General features: G+C 39.0%; 1 protein-coding gene and 1 pseudogene across 4 annotated transcripts in view; both read right to left on the bottom strand.

The window, feature by feature from the left end:
- SBNO1 (strawberry notch homolog 1) overlaps window positions 1-25,383 on the bottom strand; it is a 52,940-nt gene that overhangs the window by 18,414 nt on the left and 9,143 nt on the right. For 2 of the 4 annotated variants that reach the window (XM_061169515.1, XM_061169513.1), the window contains 17 exons: window positions 24,023-24,332; window positions 19,805-19,905; window positions 15,906-16,002; window positions 14,727-14,887; window positions 11,257-11,390; window positions 10,978-11,068; window positions 9,549-9,710; window positions 7,830-7,965; window positions 7,643-7,748; window positions 7,355-7,508; window positions 6,702-6,884; window positions 6,053-6,150; window positions 3,831-3,982; window positions 2,040-2,237; window positions 1,236-1,403; window positions 647-822; window positions 46-177 (listed from right to left, as the gene is read on the bottom strand). In XM_061169515.1, the coding sequence (XP_061025498.1) occupies window positions 46-177; window positions 647-822; window positions 1,236-1,403; window positions 2,040-2,237; window positions 3,831-3,982; window positions 6,053-6,150; window positions 6,702-6,884; window positions 7,355-7,508; window positions 7,643-7,748; window positions 7,830-7,965; window positions 9,549-9,710; window positions 10,978-11,068; window positions 11,257-11,390; window positions 14,727-14,887; window positions 15,906-16,002; window positions 19,805-19,905; window positions 24,023-24,332 (2,559 nt within the window). Of the gene's footprint in view, window positions 1-45; window positions 178-646; window positions 823-1,235; window positions 1,404-2,039; window positions 2,238-3,830; window positions 3,983-6,052; window positions 6,151-6,701; window positions 6,885-7,354; window positions 7,509-7,642; window positions 7,749-7,829; window positions 7,966-9,548; window positions 9,711-10,977; window positions 11,069-11,256; window positions 11,391-14,726; window positions 14,888-15,905; window positions 16,003-19,804; window positions 19,906-24,022; window positions 24,336-25,383 lie in introns of all 4 variants that reach the window. The other 2 variants (XM_061169514.1, XM_061169512.1) reach the window with 2 other exon arrangements.
- Window positions 8,473-9,358, bottom strand: LOC133075868 (ubiquitin-conjugating enzyme E2 variant 1-like; annotated as a pseudogene).

Here is a 25,383-nt window from a genome sequence, read left to right on the forward strand (position 1 = left end):
ATGGGCATCATTCTTTTCGCCAAAAAGCATCCCAGAAAAACATACCTTATCTCCATCCATAAATCTTTGTTTTTCCGTGATATTTAGTATTTCCACAGGGACGTCAAGTTCAGATCTTGACTCATAAGATATACTTCCATCATCATTGCTTACAACCCTCCCCTTGCGGCCAGTCATCTGCAAAGCCAAACAGTGACACTTACAATTAACGTAGCTGACTATGGTGCATGAAGCTCAGGGCTTCCATCATAGAAACTTGGTGGGAGATGAACGGGATAATGAAGCCAGCATGTACTGTGCAACCTGTCCTGCACCAGGCGCTGGGGGAGAGAGAACATTGCAACACAGTGCCTGGTTCTGAAAAGTTCAAATTCCAGTGGAGAAAACAGACATGCGGCAATGATAACAAAGCCTGCGTGACAGGTGCAATAACAGAGATCCGTGTCTTGGGGCAGATACTCAAGCTACCAGGGGCAGGAATTTACTTGCTCTAGGATGACAACTAGAGTAGAACAAGGGTTCTAAGATCTAAGAGAGGATATTAGATAATTATGTGATGATACCAAATATATCACTTATTCTAAAGGGTTTGAAAGTGGCAAAAAATTACCTAGAAGAGACACAGCCCTGATCAAGTCATATTTACCTCAGCAACGTTCTCAGGGCCACCAAGTTCATCAATAAGTTCATCCAGGGTATTAGGAGGGAGGTCTTCAGCTAATTTTTCTAGTTTATCAAGTAGGTCTTTCTTCATCTGCTGGGCCCTTTCCACGGCATCCTGACTTGTTATAAGGCTATTGTTGCTGTTGGTGTTACTGTTAGCTAGATAAAGTACATTTGTTAAAAATCAGTACAAAGTTTAAATATTTGTTTTGTTTAAAAGTACATTTCAGGGCTTCCCTGGTGGCGCAGTGGTTGAGAATCTGCCTGCCAATGCAGGGGACACGGGTTCGAGCCCTGGTCTGGGAAGATCCCACGTGCCGCGGAGCAACTGGGCCCGTGAGCCACAACTACTGAGCCTGCGCGTCTGGAGCCTGTGCTCGGCAACAAGAGAGGCCGCGATAGTGAGAGGCCCGCACACTGCGATGAAGAGTGGCCCCCGCTCGCCGCAACTAGAGAAAGCCCTCACACAGAAACGAAGACGCAACACAGCCAAAATACATAAATAAATAAATAGCGTTCCCTTAAAAAAAAAAAGTACATTTCACAGACAAAGCAAGCTTCCATGTGGATACCTGGTGCACTATTAGGAGCAGGTGAAATTACTGGCGTAGAAGAAAAACTAGGTCGTTTTGATCCAAGACCTGATGCTAATAAGGCACTTTGAATAGAATCTGGATCTATACTTCTCTTTTTTTTTTTATCTTTGTTTTTCTTGTGGTCCTTTCTGATTAACCAGGGATCTGAAAATTAAGGAAAGACATGTATCAAATCATTTGTTAACACATGTACAGAATTTCCAAAGGAAACACCGTTGAGTTTTTTTGTATTGTTGAGCGACAACTTGTAAACCACCACCAACTTCAGAGGCCCAGTACACCCATACACCATGAGGTAAATTCCATGGTTTGAGGTTAAACATAAGTGCACAAAATGGAGGTCATGATCTCACATAAATGTGCTGAACCTCCAGAAGACAGACAAGCTTGGAGCTCCCACCAAGCAAAGATTAGAATCTGTGTGATGATTTCTACAGGAAAAAAAAGGTTTTAGTACAATACCCCATTTCAAATACACAGAAATAGGGACTTCCCCGGTGGTCCAGTGATTAAGAATTTGCCTTCCAATTGCAGAGGATGCAGGTTCGATCCCTGGTCAGGGAACTAAGATCCCGCATACCACAGGGCAACTAAGCCCATGCGCCGCAACTAGAGCTCATGTGCTCTGCAGCCTGCATGCCACTAGAGAGAAGCCTGCGTGCCACAACAAAAGATCCCGCCTGTTGCAACTAAGACCCAACGCAGCCAAAAATAAATAAATAAACAAATACACAGAAATAACTATCCTTTAGTTTACATTTAATAGATTCATGAACTCACCATCTTCATCATCCTCACTAGACTCATCTCTAAATGGGTTGAAATCATCGTCATCTCCAGAACTCATGTTTTTAGAGCTCTCGTAGTCGCTTTCTTCATTATCGGAGGCATCAGATTCACTTCCACTATCATCAGAACTGCTACCAGTAAGGCCACCTATTTTTCGTGCTTTTTTGGATTCTCGAGTTATTTCTTCACCTATCCTCAAACCCCAAACAAGAGAGTCAGCCCAAACACACTGTTCTAAAGATCCAGGAAGTTACATTTAGTTCATGAACTAATACACTTAGTCAACTCAAATGAGAAATGCAGAAAAAAAGCATTTGTGTAAGTATATAAGAACAATTAAAAATTCATAAACAAGAGCTAGCCTTTTGGATTCCTATAAGAAATCAGGTTATATTCAATTATTCTTAAGAAGAAATCAGGTACATAAGTACCAATGCAAGACAGCCTTCAAGCGCACAAGTTTCAAAATAAACATCTCAAGACAACAGAGATGAAACAATCTCTGGCATTGTCACAATTTGTGTATCAGGTTGAGAGATGAGGCCTAATAATTACAGATTTATAAAATATGCAAATACTTTATGGAATACTAAAAAAACTAACCTATAAAACTACATTTTTAAAAGTCAAACAAGGTGCTGATCTGAATTATCTTACTGAATATTCATAAAAGATATCTGGAATAAACCAACCAAAACTAAGCAGAACATTAAAATGTTCACATATTAATGATGGTGAGAACATAATTCAAAAAAGGGAAACATGACCATCTGTCTATCTGACCACTCTAAGATGTTACTGACTCTAGGACTCAGCATTACTTTTTGTGCCACTAAAATAAAAAAATACTGTCAATTATATTATAATAGCCAACCTACTTTCAGGCATACTAAAAATGTAAGGGAAAAAAAAGCATTTCTTAGAACAGATGAAATGTAACGTTAAAGTGTCAGGCACTGTGTTTAGAACACACAGTATGATAGTCTTCACAATATAATGAGTTATTATCACCATTTTAGAGAAAGAGAGCCTGAGAAGTTAACTTCTGAAAGTCAAAGAGCTTACTTAGTAAGCACCTAAACACAAATCCAAGTTTGCATTATTATAAAATGTCTAACAAACAAAGATGAGTGTATTCCTAATTAAATAATAAACTAACAGAAGTCTCTTTAAAGAAGACTATATAAACACACACTCTCACACACCCATACACACACACACACACACAGCACTGACAACAGAAAGGCCCGGATTTTGGTTCCCCATTTATCACCCAGTAGTTGTGCCAACCTGGGGATATCGCTTAACCATTTAGTCTTTCTGTGCCTTAGTTTCCTCTGTCTGTAAAACTGAAAAAATCAAACCTACTTTCATATGGATCCCGTGCAGGTTGAATGAGATCACGTGTGGGCAGTGCTCAACACAGTGCCTACTCAGCACCAGTCAAATCGTTAAAGCCCCAATTTAAAATGGGATTACTTGTGCATTCAAAAACTACATGAGCCAAGGGAATTCCCTGGTGGTCCAGTGGTTAGGACTCTGTGCTTTCATGGCCATGGCCCAGGGTTCAATCCCTGGTCAGGGAACTAAGATTCCGCAAGCCATGTGGTGTGGCCATAAAAATAAATAAATAAATAAATGAAGACACTTCCTTAAAAAAAATAAACAAAAACAAAACTACACGAGTCAATTCAAGGAAGGCAGTACATTCCCAAAATACAGCTTGCATCAAGATGCTCAAATTTATACTACTTCCAGCACCACTTAAAGAAAAGTACCCACCTTTCCGCTTCTTTATTTTATTTTCCTTACAAGGACTATCTCTTGGTGAGCTGTTGTTACTTGGAGCTGTCAAATCGATTCCTAGCAAACTATAAAGTTTTTTCCTGTCTGGAGCAGGGAAGTGTTTTTCAATGAGTGACTGCAACACTCCTCTGTTCGAAGAGAGAAAAAAGTGACAGTTAGTGGCTCAATATGCAAAATAGTTTATTATATATGAAGTCTTACTGAATGTATTTGTTTAAAATAAGTATACTTTATTAGCAACATTTCCAAACTGGATATCAAAAGTAGGTTAGCTCCACATAATTGTAAAGCTGGCTTAGGAACTCAGCACCAATGGTTCCTGATTCTTTTTCAGAACTGCTGCACAGAGGAAGACTCCATGAAGAAAAACTGAACATCAGTGACTTGAGTCAAAAAGTGATTCAAGGGCTTCCCTGGTGGCGCAGTGGCTGAGAGTCTGCCTGCCGATGCAGGGGACACGGGTTCGAGCCGTGGTCCGGGAGGATCCCACATGCCGCGGAGCGGCTAAGCCCGTGCGCCACAACTACTGAGCCTGCGCGTCTGGAGCCGTGCTCCGCAACGAGAGGCCGCGACAGTGAGAGGCCCGTGCACCGCGATGAAGAGTGGCCCCCGCTCGCCGCAACTGGAGAAAGCCCTTGCACAGAAACGAAGAACCAACACGGCCAAAAATAAATAAATAAATTTATTTATTTTTTTTAAAAAAAAAAGTGATTCAAAAGAGTTGGATTCTGAATGTAAAGGACTTTAACAATCCTTTAACCAATTTATTTCACATATATTTTCCATTTTCAGGTACATGCAAGAGTTACAAATAGTAAAATCTATGTCTTACTAAAAAGTACATTTGGGGCTTCCCTGGTGGCGCAGTGGTTGGGAATCCGCCTGCCAATGCAGGGGACACAGGCTCGAGCCCTGGTCTGGGAGGATGCCACACGCTGCGGAGCAATGGAGCCCATGCGCCACAACTGCTGAGCCTGCGCTCTAGAGCCCTCAAGCCAGCCACAACTACTGAGCCCGCGTGCCACAACTACTGAAGCCCACGTGCCTGGAGCCCGTGCTCTGCAGCGGGAGAGGCTGCCGCAATGTGAGGCCTGTGTGCTGCAGCGAGGAGTGGCCCCCGCTAGCCGCAGCTGGAGAGGGCCTGCGCGCAGCAATGAAGACACAACACAGCCAAGAAAAAATTTTAAAAATAAATAAAAATGAAATAAAATAAATTTTTAAAAAATAAAAAAATAAAAAGTACGTTTTATTCAATCTTACAAAATACTGATAATCCAGCTCAAATGAATTTTAATATTCTAGGCCAAGACTGTCCAACTGAAATATAGTGCAAGCCAAGCACAATTTTTACACTGTCTAGTAGCTACATTAAAAAGTAAAAGAAAACTTGTGAAACTAACTTTAATATTTTATTTAACTTATCCCTTTAAAATGTAATCAATGAAATGTTTTACATTATATTTCTTTAAGTCTTTGAAACCTGGTGTCTATTTCATACTTAAAGGTCATCTCAATTTGGACTAGCCACTTCAACTGCTTAATAGCCCCCTGTGACTAGTGCCTATCATTTTAGAGGCAATACTAGGCAGGCAAGCACAGGAAAGATACAGATTAGCAGGTGCATGTTTTGCTTTTAAAAGTAGTTTTAAATTATATCTATCTTAAAAGGAGCCACTTGAATGTGTCCCCTAAGGCAAAAGATAGCATGGCAGCAAAAGTTATTTTGTTAATTTTGCTACCAGAGTTAGAACTGTCTGTTAGGCAAACAAACTGAAAAACAGTGTCTAAAAACATTTTTAAAATCTCTTTTGACTATCTCAGGATTATCTGCAATGTTTATATTAGAGCATACTAAATTGGGGCAAACTAAACTATGTTGCTCCTCTGGATAATGGTAGTTTCCGATACACAAAGCCAAAACAAAACTGAATATCTTAAACCAAGCTGTCAGATTTCCAAGATGTACAAAACAAACAAAAATCAAGCCCTTCTGTTAGTCCAAATACTGGACATAATATTGTCAAAATACTTAACATTTCAGCATTTCTATGTTATTGTTTTCCAATAGACATATTGTTATGCATACACAGGACTGTAAAAACTAAAATCAGGAAAACTTTAAAACACAAAAATCTTGCCTCCAGGAAATGCCAACATTTAAACTAATCTAAGTAAAAACTCAAAACCATAAACATTACTTGGCAGTTGAAACGAAATCGTTCAATTCTCCTCCACCCTCTTCCAAGGCTTCTAATGTTCTAGCTTCTCCCGTAGACTGCAGACCAATTACAACACACTGGAGGCAAAAAAGAATATTATTAATTATAAATAAAAATATCTATGTGGTTTCTTAAGACATATTTTAAATATTTAGTTTAAAAAAAGATTTCAAACAAGAATTACCCATTATTGTGCATGTGTACCAATTTATTTATTCTACATATATTTGAGACATGCTATATGTAATACACTTAGCTAGGAAACAGTATTACAACAGTGGACACTACTGAAGCCCCTGCCCCAGTTCTTTGTGCTTTAACTAAATATGTATTTACCAAAAAGGAAAAAACCTTAATGTAATATATATCCATGTGTTATCAGTTGTTACATCTATGGTTAGCCAAATTATAGTGATGTCTGTTTATACTTTTCTGAGCTATCCAAATTCTTTATAAACACGTATTGCTTTTATTATCTTAAAAATGCATTGTTTAAAGTCTTACTATGTTAATACTTTTTACAACTACCCTTTAGAAAGAAAAGGCTTTTATAAGTAGAAAGCCTCAACACCCAAAAGACTAAAACACATAACCAAAGATGAATCTGTTAATGCATTCTCCAACTTACTTTTCCATTCTTGATTTCTTCTCGAGCTAGTTGAACAACCCTCTTAACTTTGGATGCTATGCACAAGTATTTGAAAAATCTCTGGTGAGCAGACCAGAACTGACCCCACATGGATTTTTTCATCCGTTGCTCAGCATCAATCAGATCTGCAGCTTGCTGAAATCGCTCTCTGGCAATGACCCACTGAAGGTGCACAATCAACATTTTAGATATTTCAATCTTTTGAGTGTGATTTTAAAATGCCTAATTCAATCAAAATAAAGTGCAAGACACCATTTAACATTAATTCAACGAAGCATTTTCAGTAACTTGGGAATCTCTAAACAAATGTTTTTTAGGATGCTCACATAGAGCTGTCCCAAAATTCTTATTAACTAATGCAGTCATTTTAGGAAACAGTTACATTGTGATTTTTAAAACTATACAACCGAAATAAATGGCTATTTTTTATAAATTACTTTAACAAAGACAAAACTTGGAAAATTGGGAAACTAAGGAACCAGTGATTTATCTGTTGTTTCATAGCAGAAATATACTCCTGTGAGCTGACAGGAGTATACTGGACAAAATATACTCCTGACTGGACAAAACTGGCTAACAGATACATTATCAGGTACATTAAAAGTACTAAGAGTTAAGAAAAACATGCTCACCAGTTTGACTGCTTTGTTATACATTTTAACATAGCTCTGAGAAAGAAGAACTTCCTCAATTTTGAAGGTCACTCCAGTAAAGCTCAGCTGTCGAGCAATGTACATTCCTCTAAGCTTCATATCCATAGCAACTATTTCCATGGCACCAACACCTCTGAATAAAATTAAAACACACAGTAACTATCATTAAATATAGTAGAGCTTTAACATACATGGAAGAATTTTAGCAATAACACCTCTTTTAGATTGCTACTGAGAACAAATAGTGTATACTGTAAATTGCATTACCTCCGTTCTACTGCCTGAATAAAATCACTGAATTCTCTAAATGGAGTTCCCTCACCCCATATTCCAAGACGGTTCATATAGGCCATGTTTCGTGGTTCAGAAGCACCTGAAAAACCCCCAAACAAAACATATTATAGCTGAAAAAATAACATATATATCTCCCTCTTTTAAATAAATAACTACTCACCAGTGGCACTAGCATAAACAACTCTGGCTTTTGGCAATTTGTTCTGAAGTTCTAAAACTGCTAAGCCTGTCTTGGTTGGCTTTGAAGAACCAACAGGACATAAGTTTTTTGCTTTATGACATTCATCAAACACTATCTGTAAGCAGTAAATTAAGGAACATGTCACATTAGTAGCAAGTGTCTCCCATCTTTCAGGAAGAGTTAACTTCTATTTTCCTCAGGACTTGGGAAACATCCAAAATTTCTGGGATGGTAGCTGGAGTAAAAAAAAGAATCAAGATTATTAGGGGGAGGGATGCTGTTGATATCAAGCCCCTGAGCATTAACTTTTTTTTTTTTTTTTAACTAATACCCACATACCTATCATCTGGTTTTGTCAAACCTTAACATTTTGCCATATTTGCTTCAGATGGTTTTCTTTTTCTGTAAGATGACAAATTATCAATGAAGCCCTCTATGTGCCTCTCCTTGATCTCCGCAGCCCCTTTCCCCCAGCCACAGAGGCATTCACTGAATTTGGCATTAACCTTAACTGGATATTTAATTTTTTTTTTTGGTATCTAGAAAATTTACTACTGCAGAAAATGAAGACTGCTTGAATCGAATGCGGGGGTAGCGGAGGGCCTGTGGTTTTTCTTTTTGATTAACTACTGTAACACTGTCCTTCAGGCGGCTAAGGGAGTTTCATATTTTGTTTAGACGTCATAATGCACCGAAGCTCTTGCAGGACAACTGTGAAGCTATATGAATTCTGCCATTTTGCTAGCACTGATATGGCTCTTGGGTCCACCACTCCATTAGAACTATTAACTCCATTCATATTAATTTTTCTTACAAATCTTACAAAGGGGGTTGCTTCTGGGTATTTAGGTCCACATTCTATTTTAACGCTGTATATTCAGTTTTCATAAACTGTCCGAGCCCGTGGTGGCTGCCACCTTGCGGCGCTGTCACTCCTTAACTGGATATTTAATTCTTAATTAGAATGAACGAAAGGATCCACTATGGCTAAAAATGTCCACCACACAGATTATTTGAGCAAATTTTGTTAAATAGAAGCACAACTGATAACCAACTTAATCAGTACTTCAAAAACTGGTGTTCCGGGCTTCCCTGGTGGCGCAGTGGTTAAGAATCCGCCTGCCAATGCAGGGGACACGGGTTCGTGCCCCAGTCCGGGAAGATCCCACATGCCGCGGAGCGGCTAGGCCCGTGAGCCACAACTACTGAGCCTGCGCGTCTGGAGCCTGTGCTCCGCAACGGGAGAGGCCGCGACAGTGAGAGGCCCGGGCACCACGATGAAGAGTGGCCCCCGCTCGCCACAACTGGAGAAAGCCCTCGCACAGAAACGAAGACCCAACACAGCCAAAAATAAATAAATAAATAAATTTATAAAAACAAACAAACAAACAAAAAAAAACGTGTTCCTCATGCAGGATAGTAAAAGGTATGCTATGAGCAAATAAGTTTGGAAATCACTAAGTTTAGAAGGGAATATAGTATTCAGCATGTCCCATACCCATTAACATTTTCCTAAAGCAGGAACTTAAATACTGGCCTAGTAAATGACAGCTACAAAACAGAATCAACTTTCTGACTCCCTTGGACTCTATGTAATCATTAAAGCTCTCATCCCAGCAGTCTTTTTATTTAACCTCAGAATTCCTGTGTGTTAGATTTTGTGTCATTAAAAATTATAAAACTTGTTGCAAAGGATACCACTCCATCGAAGTCATCACCGCACCAATGTAGGAGTTGTTTTAACCTCGTTTTGTATTTACCACCAGACTGACTTTCACCAATGAGGGAAGAATAGGTAGCAAAAATCACACCCTTCTTCACACTCCCATTATGTTTGGAAGAAATTTTTCCATATTTAAACTAAAAAAGAAAAGAAAAGAACTTAATAAATACACTTTTGTCTCAAATATTTATCCCACCCAGATTTCTACAGCAGGAAACTGGTGGTACCATGATGGGCTTCAGGAAAGTCAAAGGACCTCTTAAGATCATACACAAAATTTCTCATACACATGTGTACACACACACACAAACATGAACCCTCTCGTGTGTGTGTGTGTGTGTGTATATAACTTTAACGTACAAGGATCCAGTTTTCATCAAAGTCTCAAAAAAGTCTATCATCAAAAAAAGATTACAAACCAAACTCCCCAAGAAAAGGTCACAATATTCATTCTACAAATATTTATTGTGCATTTACTACATGCAAAGCACTGTAATTAAGATCTGAGGGATATATAAGAATTATGATTAATAGTTACTGTGGTCTTCCTCAATTATGCTGATTTAGAAATCAAAAATATTTCTAGATGCCCCTTACGTGTTTTAGTTTTGAACTGTTAGTAGTCATTCAAGACACAGTACTTTACCAACAAACCACTCAGTAACCCTCACCCAAAAAAAGCCACTGATGGGCAGGGCAACAACACCGAAGCAACTTAGGACTCAACACTGAAGCAACTTAGGACTCGCATGGAAAGTAGATTTACATTTACTTATTTTCAAAGGGCTAGCAGGGAAGCACCTGCAGGAACTAGGTCTGTCTATTCTACCCATGTGACTCCAGGAATTGGTGCATAGTAGGAGGCCAATAAAGATTTGCTAAATGAACACTGAACTGTGCTTTCTAGATAATGAAACACATTTTCTTCCATTTGACAGAACTGTTTTAACATGAACACAGGTACGGGTATACAAGTCCACTGAATGTACAAGTATCTAAACCAGTCTCCAAACCACAATTCTCTATCTGATGCGACGGGCACACTACCTGTCCATATAGCTTTATCACACTGCACCCTTATACTCATAGTTATATGAGTTTCACCCATATACAGTAACTTCAGAAACAGACAAAAACAAATGAAAAACCCTGAAGAGTGAGAGAATAAACTCCATAAAAACAGACAATGCCTATTTTGTTTGCCACTACATAACCCTACCTGGCATATTATTTAACACTTAGTAATCCAAAAACCAACAATAGTGGCTAGCACTCACTATGCTTTCTGTGAAATAACTCATTTAATACTCTTAACAACCCTACGAAGTAGAAACTATTATTATTCCCATCTCACAGATAAGTCAATATTTATTGAATGACCAACTGAATAGAAAACTTTCATACCTTATTTAATGAATGGACCAAAATGTTTTTTGCTCCAATATCCCTCAAATCTCTTTCGGCATCATATTTTAAATCATTTGAAACACTGAACCTGCCACAAAAAAAAGGGAAAAGAAAAACACACAAATTAAATACAAATCCCATCATTCTAGCAATATTCAGGAATAAATAAACCCAGGCCTTGACACTTCAAAAAAATATACTTACTCATGAAGACCCATCCCCATATGCTGGATTATTCACAAACAAAAGTTTCCATAGCCAGTCTTTAGCACTTACCACAAAGCCCTTTTTCTACTCAACAAATAATTTTCATAGATGATTCCTGCTATTGTCCTTCCTTTTCCTACACCAGCACCATCACCTATTAAGAATCCAGCACGATCTCCATTTGGTAGGAATGTTTCATGTTGCTGAAAAAGAAAACGCTGGTAATTATCTATTCCTTTAGATATTTTGGTAATCAGTCTTTCATACCTTGTTTTAGTCATATATTAACATTCTCTGTTTTTATATAAATGGCATACAGTTGGCTTAGAGTGGATACTTTCTTTACTTAACTATACAGGCATACCTCATTTTATTGTGCTTCAATGTTACTGCACTTCAGGGGATACTGCATTTTTTACATATTGAAGGTTTGTGGCAACCCTGCATCAAGCAATTTTATTGGTGCCATTTTTCCAACAACAGTTGCTCTTTTGTGTCTCTGAGTCACTCTTTGGTAATTCTCATACTATTTCAAACTTTTTCATTATTATTATATTTGTTATTGTGATCTGTGATCAGTGATCTTTGATGTTACTATTTTAATTGTTTTGGGCTGCCATGAACCCCGCCCATATAAGATGGTGAACTTAATTAATAAATGTTGTGTGTATTGTGACTGCTCCACCAACTGACCATTTCCCCCATCTCTCTCTCTCCTTCAGCCTCCCTATTCCCTGAGACACAACAGTATTGAAATTAGACCAATTAATAACTCTACAATGGCTTCTTTAAGCATTCAAGTGAAAGGAAGAGCTGCACGTCTCTCACTTTAAATCAACAGCTAGAAATGATTACAACATAAGGAAGACATGTTGAAAGCCTAGACAAGCTGAATACCAGGCCTCTTGCTCCAAACAGCAAAGTTGTGAATGAAAAAAAAAAAAGTTCTTAAAGGAAATTAAAAGTGCTACTTCAGGGGCTTCCCCGGTGGCGCAGTGGTTGAGAATCTGCCTGCCAATGCAGGGGACACGGGTTCGAGCCCTGGTCTGGGACGATCCCACGTGCCGCGGAGCAACTGGGACCGTGAGCCACAATTACTGAGCTTGTGCGTCTGGAGCCTGTGCTCCGCAACAAGAGAGGCCGCGATAATGAGAGGCCCACGCACCGCAATCAAGAGTGGCCCCCACTTGCTGCAACTAGAGAAAGCCCTCGCACAGAAACGAAGACCCAACACAGCCATAAATAAATAAATAAATAAACGCAAAGTTTAAAAAAATAAAAAGTGCTACTTCAGTGAACAAACAATAAGAAAGCCAAACAGCCTTATTGCTGACGTGAAGAAACTTTTAGTGGTCTCGAAAGAAGATCAAACAAGCCATAATATTCCCTTAAGCCAAAGCCTAATCCAGAGCAAGGCCCTAACTCTCTTTAATTCTACGAAGGCTGAGAGAGGTGAGGAAGTTGCAGAAGAATTCTGAAGCTCGCAGAGGTTGGTTCATGAGGTTTAAGGAGTCATCTCCATAACATAATTGCAAGGTGAAACAGCAAGTGCTGATGCAAAAGCTTCACCAAGTTATCCAGAAGATCTAGCTAAGATAATCGATAAATGTGGCTACATTAAACAACAGATTTTCAATGTAGATGAAACAGCCTTCTTTTGGAAGAAGATGCTTTCTAGGACCTTCATAGCTAGAGAGAAGAAGTCAATGTCTGGCTTCAAAGCTTCAGAGGACAGGCTGACTTATTAGGGGTTAATGCAGCTGGTGGCCTGAAGTTGAAGCCAATGCTCATTTCCCATTCCAAAAATCCTAGGGTCCTTAAGAATTATGCTCAATCTATGCTGCCTGTGCTCTATAAATGGAACAACAAGGCAGCACATCTGTTTACAACATGGTTTACTGAATATTTGAAACCCACTGTTGAGACCTACTGCTCAGAATGAAAGATTCCTTTCAAAGTAATACTGGTCATTGACAGTGCACCCAAGAGCTCTAATGGAGATGTACAACGAGATCAATGTCACTTTCATGCCTGCTTTGTGAAACAGCCTTTCTGCAGCCCATGGAGCTAAGAGTAATTTCGGCTTTCAAATCTTACTCTTTAAGAAACACATTTTGTAAGGCTGTAACTGCCATAGATAGTTGATTCCTCTGATGCACCTGGACAAAATCAACTGAAAACCTTCCAGAAAAGGAATCACCCTTCTAGATGCCACTAAGAACATTCATGATTCATGCGAAGAGGTCAAAATATCAACATTAACAGGAGTTAACCCTCATGGATGACTTGGAGGGGTTCAAGACTTCAGTGGAGGAAGTAGATTCTTGAGATGGAAATCTACTCCTAATGAAGATGCTGTGAGGATTGTTGAAATGACAACAAAGGATTTAGATTACATAAACTTAGTTGATAAAGCAGTGGCAGAGTTTGAGAGGACTGACTCCATTTCTGAAAGAAGTTCTGTGGGTAAAATGCCATCAAACAGCACTGCATGCTACAGAGAAATCATTAGTGCAAGGAAGAGTGAATCAATGCGGCAAACTTCACTGTTGTCTTATTTTAAGAAACTGCCACAGCCCCTTCAGCCTTCAATAACCACCACTCTGATCATTTAGCAGCCATCAACACCAAGGCGAGACCTCCCACCAGCAAAAAGATTACAACTTGCTGAAGCCTCAGATGACGATTAGCATTTTTTAGCATTAAAGTATTTTTAAATTAAGGTATGTACATTGTTTTTCTGAACATAATGCTATTGCACACTTAACAGACTACATTATAGTGTAAACACTAAGTTTTGCATGCACTGGGAAACCAAAAACTTCACATGACTCATTTTATTGTTACATTTGCTTTACTGTGGTGGTCTGGAACCAAACCTGCCCTATCTCTGAGGTCTGTGTATTTTTTTCTTGCTACCCTCGTATGTAGCAGGTAATTAAAGTTAACAAATTGGTGAGTATTCTTCCATAATTTTTCAAGGACTGTACAATCAAATACAAACTTTTTTATAAAACATAAATATGGGGGATGGTTGCCTATTTTACAAAAATGGAGTATTTCAGAAATCCTTTCAAGACAATTGACATAATATAAAAGCTGGTACAACACCCATATGGTAATACCAAAGGTTATTCAATCACTCCCCAAGGGTGTGAGCTTTCAAATCTTTTCTAGCTTTTAGCCACTGGGGGGAAAAAAAGCTGCAACAAATGGCCTTATATATATATGTTCTTATCTAATAGTTCTATGAAACAGACTCCCATGGAATCGTTAGGTAAAAGGATATAGGTATTTTTAATTTTAATACATGTTCCCAGTGAATTCCAAAAAGGTTATGACAATTTATCATTTGCACTAGAAACACATTCCCCATATCCACACTACCCCTTTAATTTTCTAACACATAAAACTTCTATAAAAATCACATTCACAAGATTTTCATGCAAGGAAAACTTAACTTTGAATTAAAACAACTATACATTGTGAACTAAGATTAAAGATAAAAACTGTATGTAGTTATAAATTATACAGCTTACCTGGGCTGCATATGTAATTGCCTCAAGCTGTAATGCTGATAACCAGCCATTATCAATGGTTTCTTCAGAAATAGATGTTTTGTACCAAACATCAGGAGGAGTAACACTGGATAAAGAACTAGTTTCAACTACAGCATCTGGGTGACGCAGGCCAATTTTTACTAAACAAAAATTTAAAAATACTTCATTTTAATTATTCTAAGTAATAACACTTCCCAGTCTTATCATAAGATATTGCAATATTTCTCCTCTGACACAGAAAATATAATAATAAGTAACTATACATCCTGGGATCCTATATAAATTCACTGACTGATGGTAAAGTACTGTTTAAATTTGACTAAAATGACCTATTTATCAACTACCTATGGTTTAAATAGAGACTTGATTAAAAAGATCTAGAAAAATACCATCGCAGTTCATACCACCAGGTTCTCCAGTAGTAACAGAACATAATCCTAGATTAAGGCGTCATTTTAATTTGGAATTTGGAATCCATACATAGTTGGTAAACAGAGATTTCTAGTTTAAGTGGTCTTATTGGTGACTTTTTATAGAAAGCCAGAGTATAGGAGAGAAAAATTCTAGCCATAGATTTTTTTCCATCTCACTACCCCCATAAAATGAAAAAGTGAAAAATTTTACACAAAAACTAAAAATTATTAATTTTCAACTTAATACAGTTGCCACTAAAAAAATGAATCATGGTCATTACGGGAAAAAAGGAAGCAATGGTGTTAATTTAAACCACTGAATTCGAATAGCGATTTTATTTTTAAGATTCCCATGTTTTTATAATTTGTTTTAGATAAGCTGTATAAACTATAAAGCTAAGATACGTGTTTACATTTCTGTAATTTACTATGATTTTATAATCACTGCTGATATGAGCAAAATTAACTTGAAAGGAAAAAGCCTTTTCACTTGTGGTTTTAAAAGACTTCATTCCAAAGCAAAGCTCTAAATTTGTGTAGGAAAATTAAAAAACTCACAGAATTTTCATGTAGCTATTTTAAAACATATTATAGTTTAAAACATACTACAAAGCTCACACTTATCAAATCCTGAGGTACCCAACATGGATAGATCTTAATACATAATAATGTATGTGGGAAAGTTTTTTAAGTTCAAAAGGAACCCAGAAGTCTTTCATTATTTTGACAAATCCCAAAGACATACATTTTATTGGCATATACTCTGCATAGGTTTCCGCATGACCCATTTCTTCTTCATCTTCTTCCTCTGGTTCATCTTCCTCTTTCACAACAGGGACCTTCTGTAACAGAGAGAGCAAAATCAACTAAGTCCAGAAACTGTAGGCCCAGCCAACACACAGAAAAACTCTTCTGTAGGAATACCCATTATCTTCAATCCTGGAAACAGGACATACCACTTCTATATTCCCTAATATCTGGGTCAGAGTCTGTGGTTTCCCTGCTCCTCCAAAGATAAGCACAGATAATCCATGACCTGCTCTCATCGCAAACACACAAATGGGTCACCACAGGGCTCCACCACCTTCTCAAACTACTTTCCCCTTCAATATTGCCTGCCAGCCTCCCTGATGCCCAGAAGTCTAACCTCCAGTCCTCACTCTTCATTGCAGTTCCAGGAATAGAAAGAACAAGGGGTTTGGAGAGAAAAGGTGGATGAGTCCCAGCAGCACATTCTACAATCTCACGGACAGGAACTCTCTTTAAGTCTCACATCCCACCCTCTTCTCAGTTCACCTTCATCTGTTTCTTTCCCTTAGATCCTACAACCAAAACCCCAGAAAACTCTGGAGTTTAAAGGTTCTTCTAAAAGACAGAGAATTTACTTCAGACATCTGTGTCTCCACAGACACAACAATCATACAGAATCCTATATCACCTACTCTCCAAACTTCAGCACATCTGAGAATAAAATGAGGAGTTATTAGTAACTACACCAGGAAAACAGCAGTAAACCCAGACTGCCCCAGGCAAAGTGAGTGAATGGTCAATATAGTCATGTTACCTTGTGTTTCTCTACAGAATCTTAAAGGGGTAGAGGGAGGGAGGAATAGGGGAATAAGAAGCACCTGAAAAAGCTGCTTTTCACTACCAGTAAACCATAAAGGGAAGCTCTTTATTAATGTGGGCTTGATCAAGGAAGAGTGTAGGGAAGAAGCTGTGGGACCCAGTATACCAAGGAAGGGAGGAGAAGGACAAAGAGAAAACCTAGTCAGGACCTACAGGTAAAGGACAACATGGCATTAAAATGTAACATCAGGGCTTCCCTGGTGACGCAGTGGTTAAGAATCCACCTGCCAATGCAGGGGACATGGGTTCGAGCCCTGGTCCGGGAAGATCCCACATGCTGCGGAGCAACTAAGCCCGTGCGCCACAACTACTGAGCTTGCGCTCTAGGGTCTGCGAGCCACAACTACTGAGCCCACGTGCCACAACTACTGAAGCCCGCACACCTAGAGCCCGTGCTCCGCAACAAGAGAAGCCACCGCAACGAGAAGCCCGCACACCGCAACGAAGAGTAGCCCCCGCTCGCTGCAACTAGAGAAAGCCCATGCACAGCAACGAAGACCCAATGCAGCCAAAAATAAAATAAATAAAATATTTATTTTAAAAACAAATAAATAAATAAATAAAATGTAAGGTCAGGCTCCTCTTTTATTTTTATTTTACTTATTTATTTTTATTTAGTCTAGAGCAGCATATGGCATACAGATGCTCAGTAAATGTGGGAAAGAAAAGGGACATGTGAGATAAACATCCAGCCATCAACCCATGGAGTCCTTAGAAAAAAATCCAAAGAAACTCTGAATGTTCTCAGAAAGTATGCCAAAATAAAACCCAGTTTCAGAAATAAGAGATGAAATGGAGCTGGCCAAAGAAACAGATCCAGACCCCACTTCTGCTGTTATCTGTGTAGCCTTGGGCAAATTACTTACATTCTGAGTCCTCCCCATCCCCCTTTGCACCTTTTCCTCATCTGTAAAATAGGAATGCGCACTATGCTAAATGACCAGCCACCTTTCTCCCTCTACCTTGTCTTTCCCTACCTTTAAAAAAAATATACCGCAGGTATATAATTGGAGGATTAGTTGGTAACACAATACGGTCACAAAATCCAAGGACCAGACAAGTAATATGTCTAAGCCACCTGGATGTAAAATGGCAACTGACACCAAGCTTAGGGTCAAGGAGACAAATGAAGGAGAGGGAGACTGTGGTACATGGGGAATGTGTGACCAACACACAAAGCAGATGTTCACTACTCAACTCCACGCATGTTAACACGAGGTGGGGAATGTGGGCCCAGGATTGTCAGGTACTCCTATTTCTCAAGAGAACCTGGAAATCAGCATTTTTATGTGTTTGTAACACATTCAAAAATTTTCAAAATAATGTGGAGGCCAAACAAAACACCTGTCAATTGGTTTTCATCCACAGGCTACCAGTTTGCACTCTGTTAGATGTCTCTAAACTGCTAGGACAATATAGAACTTTGGGCATGTTATGGGCAACAGGGGCTGGACTGGGAACTTGAGCACTAAATAATCTTAAAGAAATATGCATTCTTATTTTCCAAAAATCAACTTCCAAGTAAGCTGCTAGCAACTCAACTGTTAAGTAAACTGATACTGTCAACACTTGTTCTCCTAGTCCCCGTTCAAAACCTCAGGCACAGGTTGCTTTGCTGTCTCTCCAAGTCCATATTTCACTCCCAGTCTTACCAATCCTCTGGTATCATTATGTGCAGTCCCTCTTACTTTCTTCCTTTTTTCCTTTCCAATCACCTTTGCAATCCCTAAAGTTTAGTTCCTTATCACTTCCCTTCTGGATTACTTAACCAACCTCCTAACCTGTCTCTTCTTCCCAACCCATCCTGAGTCACTAATAGGTCCCTCTACTTCCAGTAGCCCTCACTGGTGCTGCCCCAAGTCCCAAGTCCATCAAATTCAATTCAGGACCCTCCACAGAGCCCCCAATCAACCATTCCAATTTCTTCCTGCAAGCCAAGTATCCTAAGCATATAGCTACCACCTCCTCTGTGCCTATTAATGCTGTAGCTCCCTTCCTAAAATGCCCTCTCAAAGTCTCTCCAGACTCGACACCCAAACTCCACGACATCTCCTCCATAAAATGAAGTCCTGGGCTTCCCTGGTGGCGCAGTGGTTAAGAATCCGCCTGGCAATGCAGGGGACACGGGTTCGATCCCTGGCCTGGGAAGATCCCACATGCCGCGGAGCAACTGAGCCCGTGCGCCACAACTACTGAGCCTGCACTCTAGAGACTGTGCTCTGCAACAAGAGAAGCCATGACAGTGAGAAGCCTGCGCACCACGATGAAGAGTAACCCCCGTTCACCGCAACTAGAGAAAACGCATGCTCAGCAACGAAAACCCAACACAGTCAAAAATAAAAACAAATAAATAAATAAAATCAAAAAAAAAAAAAAAAAAAAAGTGAAGTCCTCCCAGGCCATCTGAGTCTCATCTTCCTACAAACTCATAAGCCCTATTGCGAGCATCACTATTTACCTCTTGCTGTACCTTATATTACTACTTAAACCATGTGGTGTTAATTATATGTTTATTAAAATGGGGAGCCAGAAACCCACCACACAGAGGCAGGGTTATACACTGCGTAATTATTAAATGCACGCACAGAATCAATTTAACTGAAGCATATAGCATTTCCAAAATGTAAAAAAAATGTTAACATATAATTTACTCACAACTAAACCATTATATGATCTGACATCCCATAACCAGCTATATAATAAGGCTCAGTCCTAAAATGAACATAATTATCAAATACTTTTGGTTAACTCCACATTATCCTTTTTACTTATCAGATGAAATTCACAACAGAAAAGTGTCAGTACTTTGTATAATACTCTATCCTATCAAATATGTATGTTATAATCACCTTGTTTAGCATATATTAATTTATTCCAGTGAGGTTTAATGCTTGTTCATTAGTTTATGTGGCTGAGAAGCTCCCCTTCACGCCAAAAAAAGTTTTCTGAGGGCTACACTTAGCCAAGTGTACTTTCATACCACACAAAAATACAGATACAGCTTTTGAAACTCACCATGGTCGGGGAAAAACTCCTCATTTTCATGTCATTTATCCATATTCTTGCTACTTCTTTATTAGAAGACTCTTTCTTTACTGTGCCATTGCTTACATCAGCTGAGGGGGAGAGATAATTTATATTTTAGAACAAAATATCTATTTTCCTACAGTTTTTAGAAAATTCAGTAAAGTTTACCCACTTCACAAACCAAAGAATACCAATCTCTTATCTCTAACTTAAATTAAGCATAAGGATAAAAATATTCAAGCTATATGTCATTATGGAGGTAAGAATTAACATTAGAAAACAACTTGAAAGGAAACATGTGCACAGGAAATTTGAAAACTATTTATCAAAAAGACACCTTAACCAGAACACTATTTGGCAGTTTATTTCAAAACAATTACCCACAGCCAGCATTACTCTGAGACACTTCACTTGGCACAAAACCTGGTATTATCACCAAGATAGAATCAATCTCACCTGATCTGGTGGTACTTACTAACTTTCAAGGCAAAATAATTATTTCTGGAAGGGAAAAAAAAAACAGTTTTGGAACTCTACTGTCTTCACTCAGAATAAAGATCCAAAGAATGAATCTGTTCTTCTATACCAGTGGTTTGCAAACTCTTTTTAGATATAGCACAAGAACCTCTCCATCAAAGTATCAATCAAAGTAGAACTACTGGGCTTCCCTGGTGGCACAGTGGTTAAGAATCCGCCTGCGAATGCAGGGGACACGAGTTCGAGCCCTGGTCCGGGAAGATGCCCTGGTCTGGGAAGATGCCACATGCCGCGGAGCAGCTAAGCCCATGCGCCACAACTACTGAGCCTGCGCTCTAGAGCCCACGAGCCACAACTACTGAAGCCCGCGCACCTAGAGCCCGTGCTCTGCAACAAGAGAAGCCACAGCAATGAGAAGCCCGTGCACCGCAACAAAGAGCAGCCCCCACTCGCCACAACTAGAGAAAGCCTGTGCGCAGCACCGAAGACCCAACAGAACCAAAAATTACTAATTAATTAATTTAAAAAAAAAAAAAGTAGAACTACTTGGTTGAGAAGTTCTGAGCCCCTGTAACTAGCCTCCATCCTCCAAGTATACCTGAAGCACTCCCAGTACCTGGTATTCTTGCAATCACAGTGTGAAAATTACACCAGGAGAACGGATTATCACCTTATGTATTCTACCAAAAGATAGGGAGTATTTGGGTGGCCTGTCACTTGGGACTACAAAATGGCTGGGATTAAAGTGTTAGCAAAATAAGGAAGCTGGTACAGAGATAATAAATTTACTTGGGAGCACAGATCTGTTTAATATAACTGTGGGAGAGCCACTGAACAGTTCATAGAAAGAGTTACAGGACTGGAGCTCAACTGAGAGATCAGAATCCAAAGAGAAACCTAAAGGGCTAAGGGCTCCAAAAGGGGCAGAGAACATGCAGGGAATTCCCTGGTGGTCCAGTGGTTAGTACTCCATGCTTTCACTGCCGCTGAGGGCCTGGGTTCAATCTCTGGTTGGGGAACTAAGATCCCACAAGCCATGCAGGGCGGCCAAAAAAAAAAAAAAAGAGAGAGAGAGAGAACATGCAAAACCTCGCTCTTTGCAGTTTCACAGTTTTAACATTCTTCCCTTTCAGTAAAAAGATGACCCTCTCCTACAACACAAAAGTTAGTTTATCTTTGGCATTCACTTACCATGTTTCTTTTTCAGCCCTGGTCTAGTCTGACAATTTCTCAGCCTTCCACAGAAGGATGGCCTTGACTTGCAGTCTTTTGTCTTTTAAGAAGTATTATATTGGATGTGGGAGATGTTACTGTACTAGATATTACTCGGTCAGCTCCAAAGCTGTTTTGTTTTGCTCGCTAAACTCTTTCCTCACTATGGCACAGCAGCAGTCTTTCTCCTCATTAAATCCAAAGACTTTAACGAAAAGCAGCTTCTACTAACTGCTGATCACCCCTAAGTCTCCCAGGAGCCATTCCAGATGCTGCCCTGCACCTCAGCTAGGTCAGGGCCGTGGTCCTGCTCTCCACGGCAAAGAATGGAAATCAATCCTGAGACAGTTAAAATGATTTCTCAATGGGCATCTAGCTGCTAGACTCCAGTCAGTTCAGGACAATAACCTTAAGAGTAAAACTACAGCCATAAGGCACAAAGGTATGGACTCAAAGATTAGATTATCTGGTATTTTTAATTGCATTTGTCACTGAAGACAAAGTTAGTTCCGCATCACCTACAAACACTCCTTGCTCATTCCTTTAGAATGCCCCAGACCTCTACTTTATTTTTTTTTTTTTAATATTTATTTATTTATTTGGCTGAGCCAGGTCTTAGTTGCGGCATGCGGGATCTTCGTTGTTGGGTGCGGGATCTTTAGTTGTGGCACGCGGGATCTAGTTCCATGACCAGGGATTGAACCCAGGTCCCCTGCATTGGGAGTGCAGTCTTAACCACTGGACCACCAGTGAAGTCCCTGGCCCTCTACTCTATAAACACAAGCACATTAGAACTTCCCAGCAATCAATTCTGCTACAAAATATATCGGGTGTTAAAACTTATCTCTCTCAATTGGAAAAATAAAACAGCTGTTTGGAAGGAGGAACTCTCTATTCAATATCCAGCACCTCATTCCAAGAGCCCAGTGAGATGTTATGTATTAGTATAAATCACCAGGCAGAGAGTCAAATACTGTTTAGCTCAATGGAAAAAGGAAGGAAAGAATATCCCTCTTAAGAGTTCACATTTTGGGAATTCCCTGGCGGTCCAGTGGTGAGGACTCGGCGCTTTCACTGACGAGGCCCAGGTTCAACCCCTGGTCAGGAAACTAAGATCCTGTAGGCCGAGTGGCACAGCCAAAAAAAGAGAAAAAAGAGTTCACATTTTTCAGTTTCTAAAACTATACTACTAAAATTTGATATAGCCAAAGTTAAAAAAAAAAAATTCTATTTTACCCTTAAAATTACCTTATTACACTAAATACAAAGCTTCCTCTAAGCATTCCACTTAAATACAACCTATTCCTGCCCCATATTCCATTTTCCATTTTTCTCCACGTGCCTACCCCTAACATACTATACACTTTATTTATTTTGTTTATTGTCTGTTTTTCTCCACTCAAATGCAAGCTCTATGAGGGCAAAGATTTCAACAGTTTTCTTCCCAGCCATAGCCTCAGAATCCTAGAACAGGGACTTCCCTGGTGGTCCAGTGGTTAAGATTCAGGGCTCCCACTGCAGGGGGCATGGGTTCGATCCCTGGTCAAGGCACTAAGATCCCACATGCCTCACAGTGTGGCAATTAATAAATAAATAAATATCTGTTGAATATATGAGCAATAAAACAGCCACTCCAGAGAAGAAAAATTAACTGTAAAATTTACATTCTTTATGCATAAATGAATTCCTAAAAAAGAGTGATCAAACCACTGTTGAGCTTTTTCTCTTTAGATCTAAACCTACACTTAAAGCATTATGGATTAGCTAGTGGTAATGGTTGCACAACTCTGTGAATGTACTAAAATCCACTGAATTGTATCCCTTTAAAAGGTACAATGGTATGTGAATTATCTCAGTAAAGCTATTATTAAAGAAGTATTTTGAGTGCTCACTCTTCAAAGAAAATATAGTAAATTACTATTCATTTTCATTACAATGAAAGTTTATATATTTTAAAAGAAAACTTACTAAAAAACACGACTACCGACATACAATGAAGCTAATGACAAGCAAAATCATAAAACTGTAAGAGTTAAAGTAGTGAAGTATCAGTTTAAAGCCCATTACACCTCAAGCATGGTCCAAGGACCACCAGCAACAGCACCTCTAAAAAGCTTGTCAGAAATGCAGAATCTTGGTCCCCATCCCAGACCTATTGAATCTGATTCTGTTTTTGTACAAAGATCCCCAAGTGACTCACAGTTATAAAGCTTGAAAAGCACTGATTTAAATGACTGAGAAAAATGTTAACCAGTTATTCACAATTTATAAAACTGAGATCTCATGGTGTTCACGTAGCCACTTGGTAATTCCACACTTCATTTTAAAGCTTAAGGCTAAGGCTTCTAAATTTTTGCTTCCCTTGAATTGCATAAATACTGTTAAGTCCACAGAGTCATGCAGATATCATCTCCTGTCATGACTACTTCTTTTAAGACCTAAGCAAACCCTTAAAAACACACTGACATATCTTAACGAAGGCAAGCAGTTGACACTATTGAAAACAAAAAGACTTACTAGCTGCTGTTGCAACTGGCTGAGCAATATTAGCCGGTGGCTTCAGTTTCATGAGTTCGTTCAGACTATTATTTTTTAGTAGGTCCTTCAGTTGAACCTGGTCTTTTGAAGGTGCAGAGGTCATGGCATTTCGTGCTGCTGGTGCTGAGACTGAAGGACGTGTGTTTGCAGTAGTCTGAATGAACTTTGTTAAAGTGATGGTTTGCCTATTCGTGGTTACAGGTGGTGTTTTAGTCATTACAATTGTAGATCCCAAAGTCGGAAGCTGATTTATTTGATTCAGCACAAATGTTGTAGTAGATGGAGGCTGCTGCTAGAAAAGAAAACCATATACATCACACCTGTGAAAAATTCTTTATTCTCTAATGCAACCCATATCCACAAACACAGTAGGCCATTTAAAACTCTAAAACTGACTTATTAAGAATCTTACCCAACCACTGGCACTTTGGTTCTAATAAATATCATTAAACTACCTAGTTAAAATACACTATTTGAGAAAAAGAAGGTACAGTAGTAGTGTTGGGGGCAGCAAGCATAAAATGAGAGTATCCTAAGCAAGCTGTGATGTATAGTCACCCTACATAACACAAGGACTAGGAACATAATTTCTAATCCCAGCACTGCCCCCAACTAATAAGATAACCTTAGGCAAATCACTTTACCTCTGGAGGTCCGGGCTCTCTGATGACCATTTTCCATTTCTAACATTCTATGATTCCTGTCCAATGCTTTGTCTGCTATCATACAGACTATACTAACGTTTAACTTAATAAGATAAGACCACCAAGCAGAGTTTTAAATTCCTATGCCCCATGAATGATCCACCCAGGTAAATTACAAATATCAGTGATAATGCGGATGCTTCCTTTGAGCCTAAGGCAAAGCTACATAGCATTTTATTTTTATAGTTGGGGGGTGGGAGTTAGCAGTTGGACAAAAATGAAAAAAAAAAAGTCAAGATTTGAGGATAACAAATGTCTGTGACTTCAACCAACTAAAGTACAACACAGATATTTTTATAAATTTAAGTCTGTTTCTACTTCCTTCCCCCTTCAAATTATTTATTTCTCCATGACTTCTCTAACAAGAATCTTCTAGATTACTATTAATTTTAAATGTAACTCTCAATAATTTATCAAAAGTTATCAAATTTTAACCAGTCTAATAATTTTATACCACTAGACCTTAAATTAATAATTGCTATGCGTAGGGAGTTTCCTGTGGCCTACTGGTTAGGATTCAGGGCTTTCACTGCCATGGCCCGGGTTCAATCCTTGGTTGGGGAACTGAGATCCCACAAGCCGTGCAGCCCAGCCTACAGTAACAACAGCAACAACGAAAACTGCTATGTTTAAAGC

This window comes from Eubalaena glacialis, chromosome 15 (assembly GCF_028564815.1).
Source record: "Eubalaena glacialis isolate mEubGla1 chromosome 15, mEubGla1.1.hap2.+ XY, whole genome shotgun sequence".
NCBI classification, from domain to species: domain Eukaryota; kingdom Metazoa; phylum Chordata; class Mammalia; order Artiodactyla; family Balaenidae; genus Eubalaena; species Eubalaena glacialis.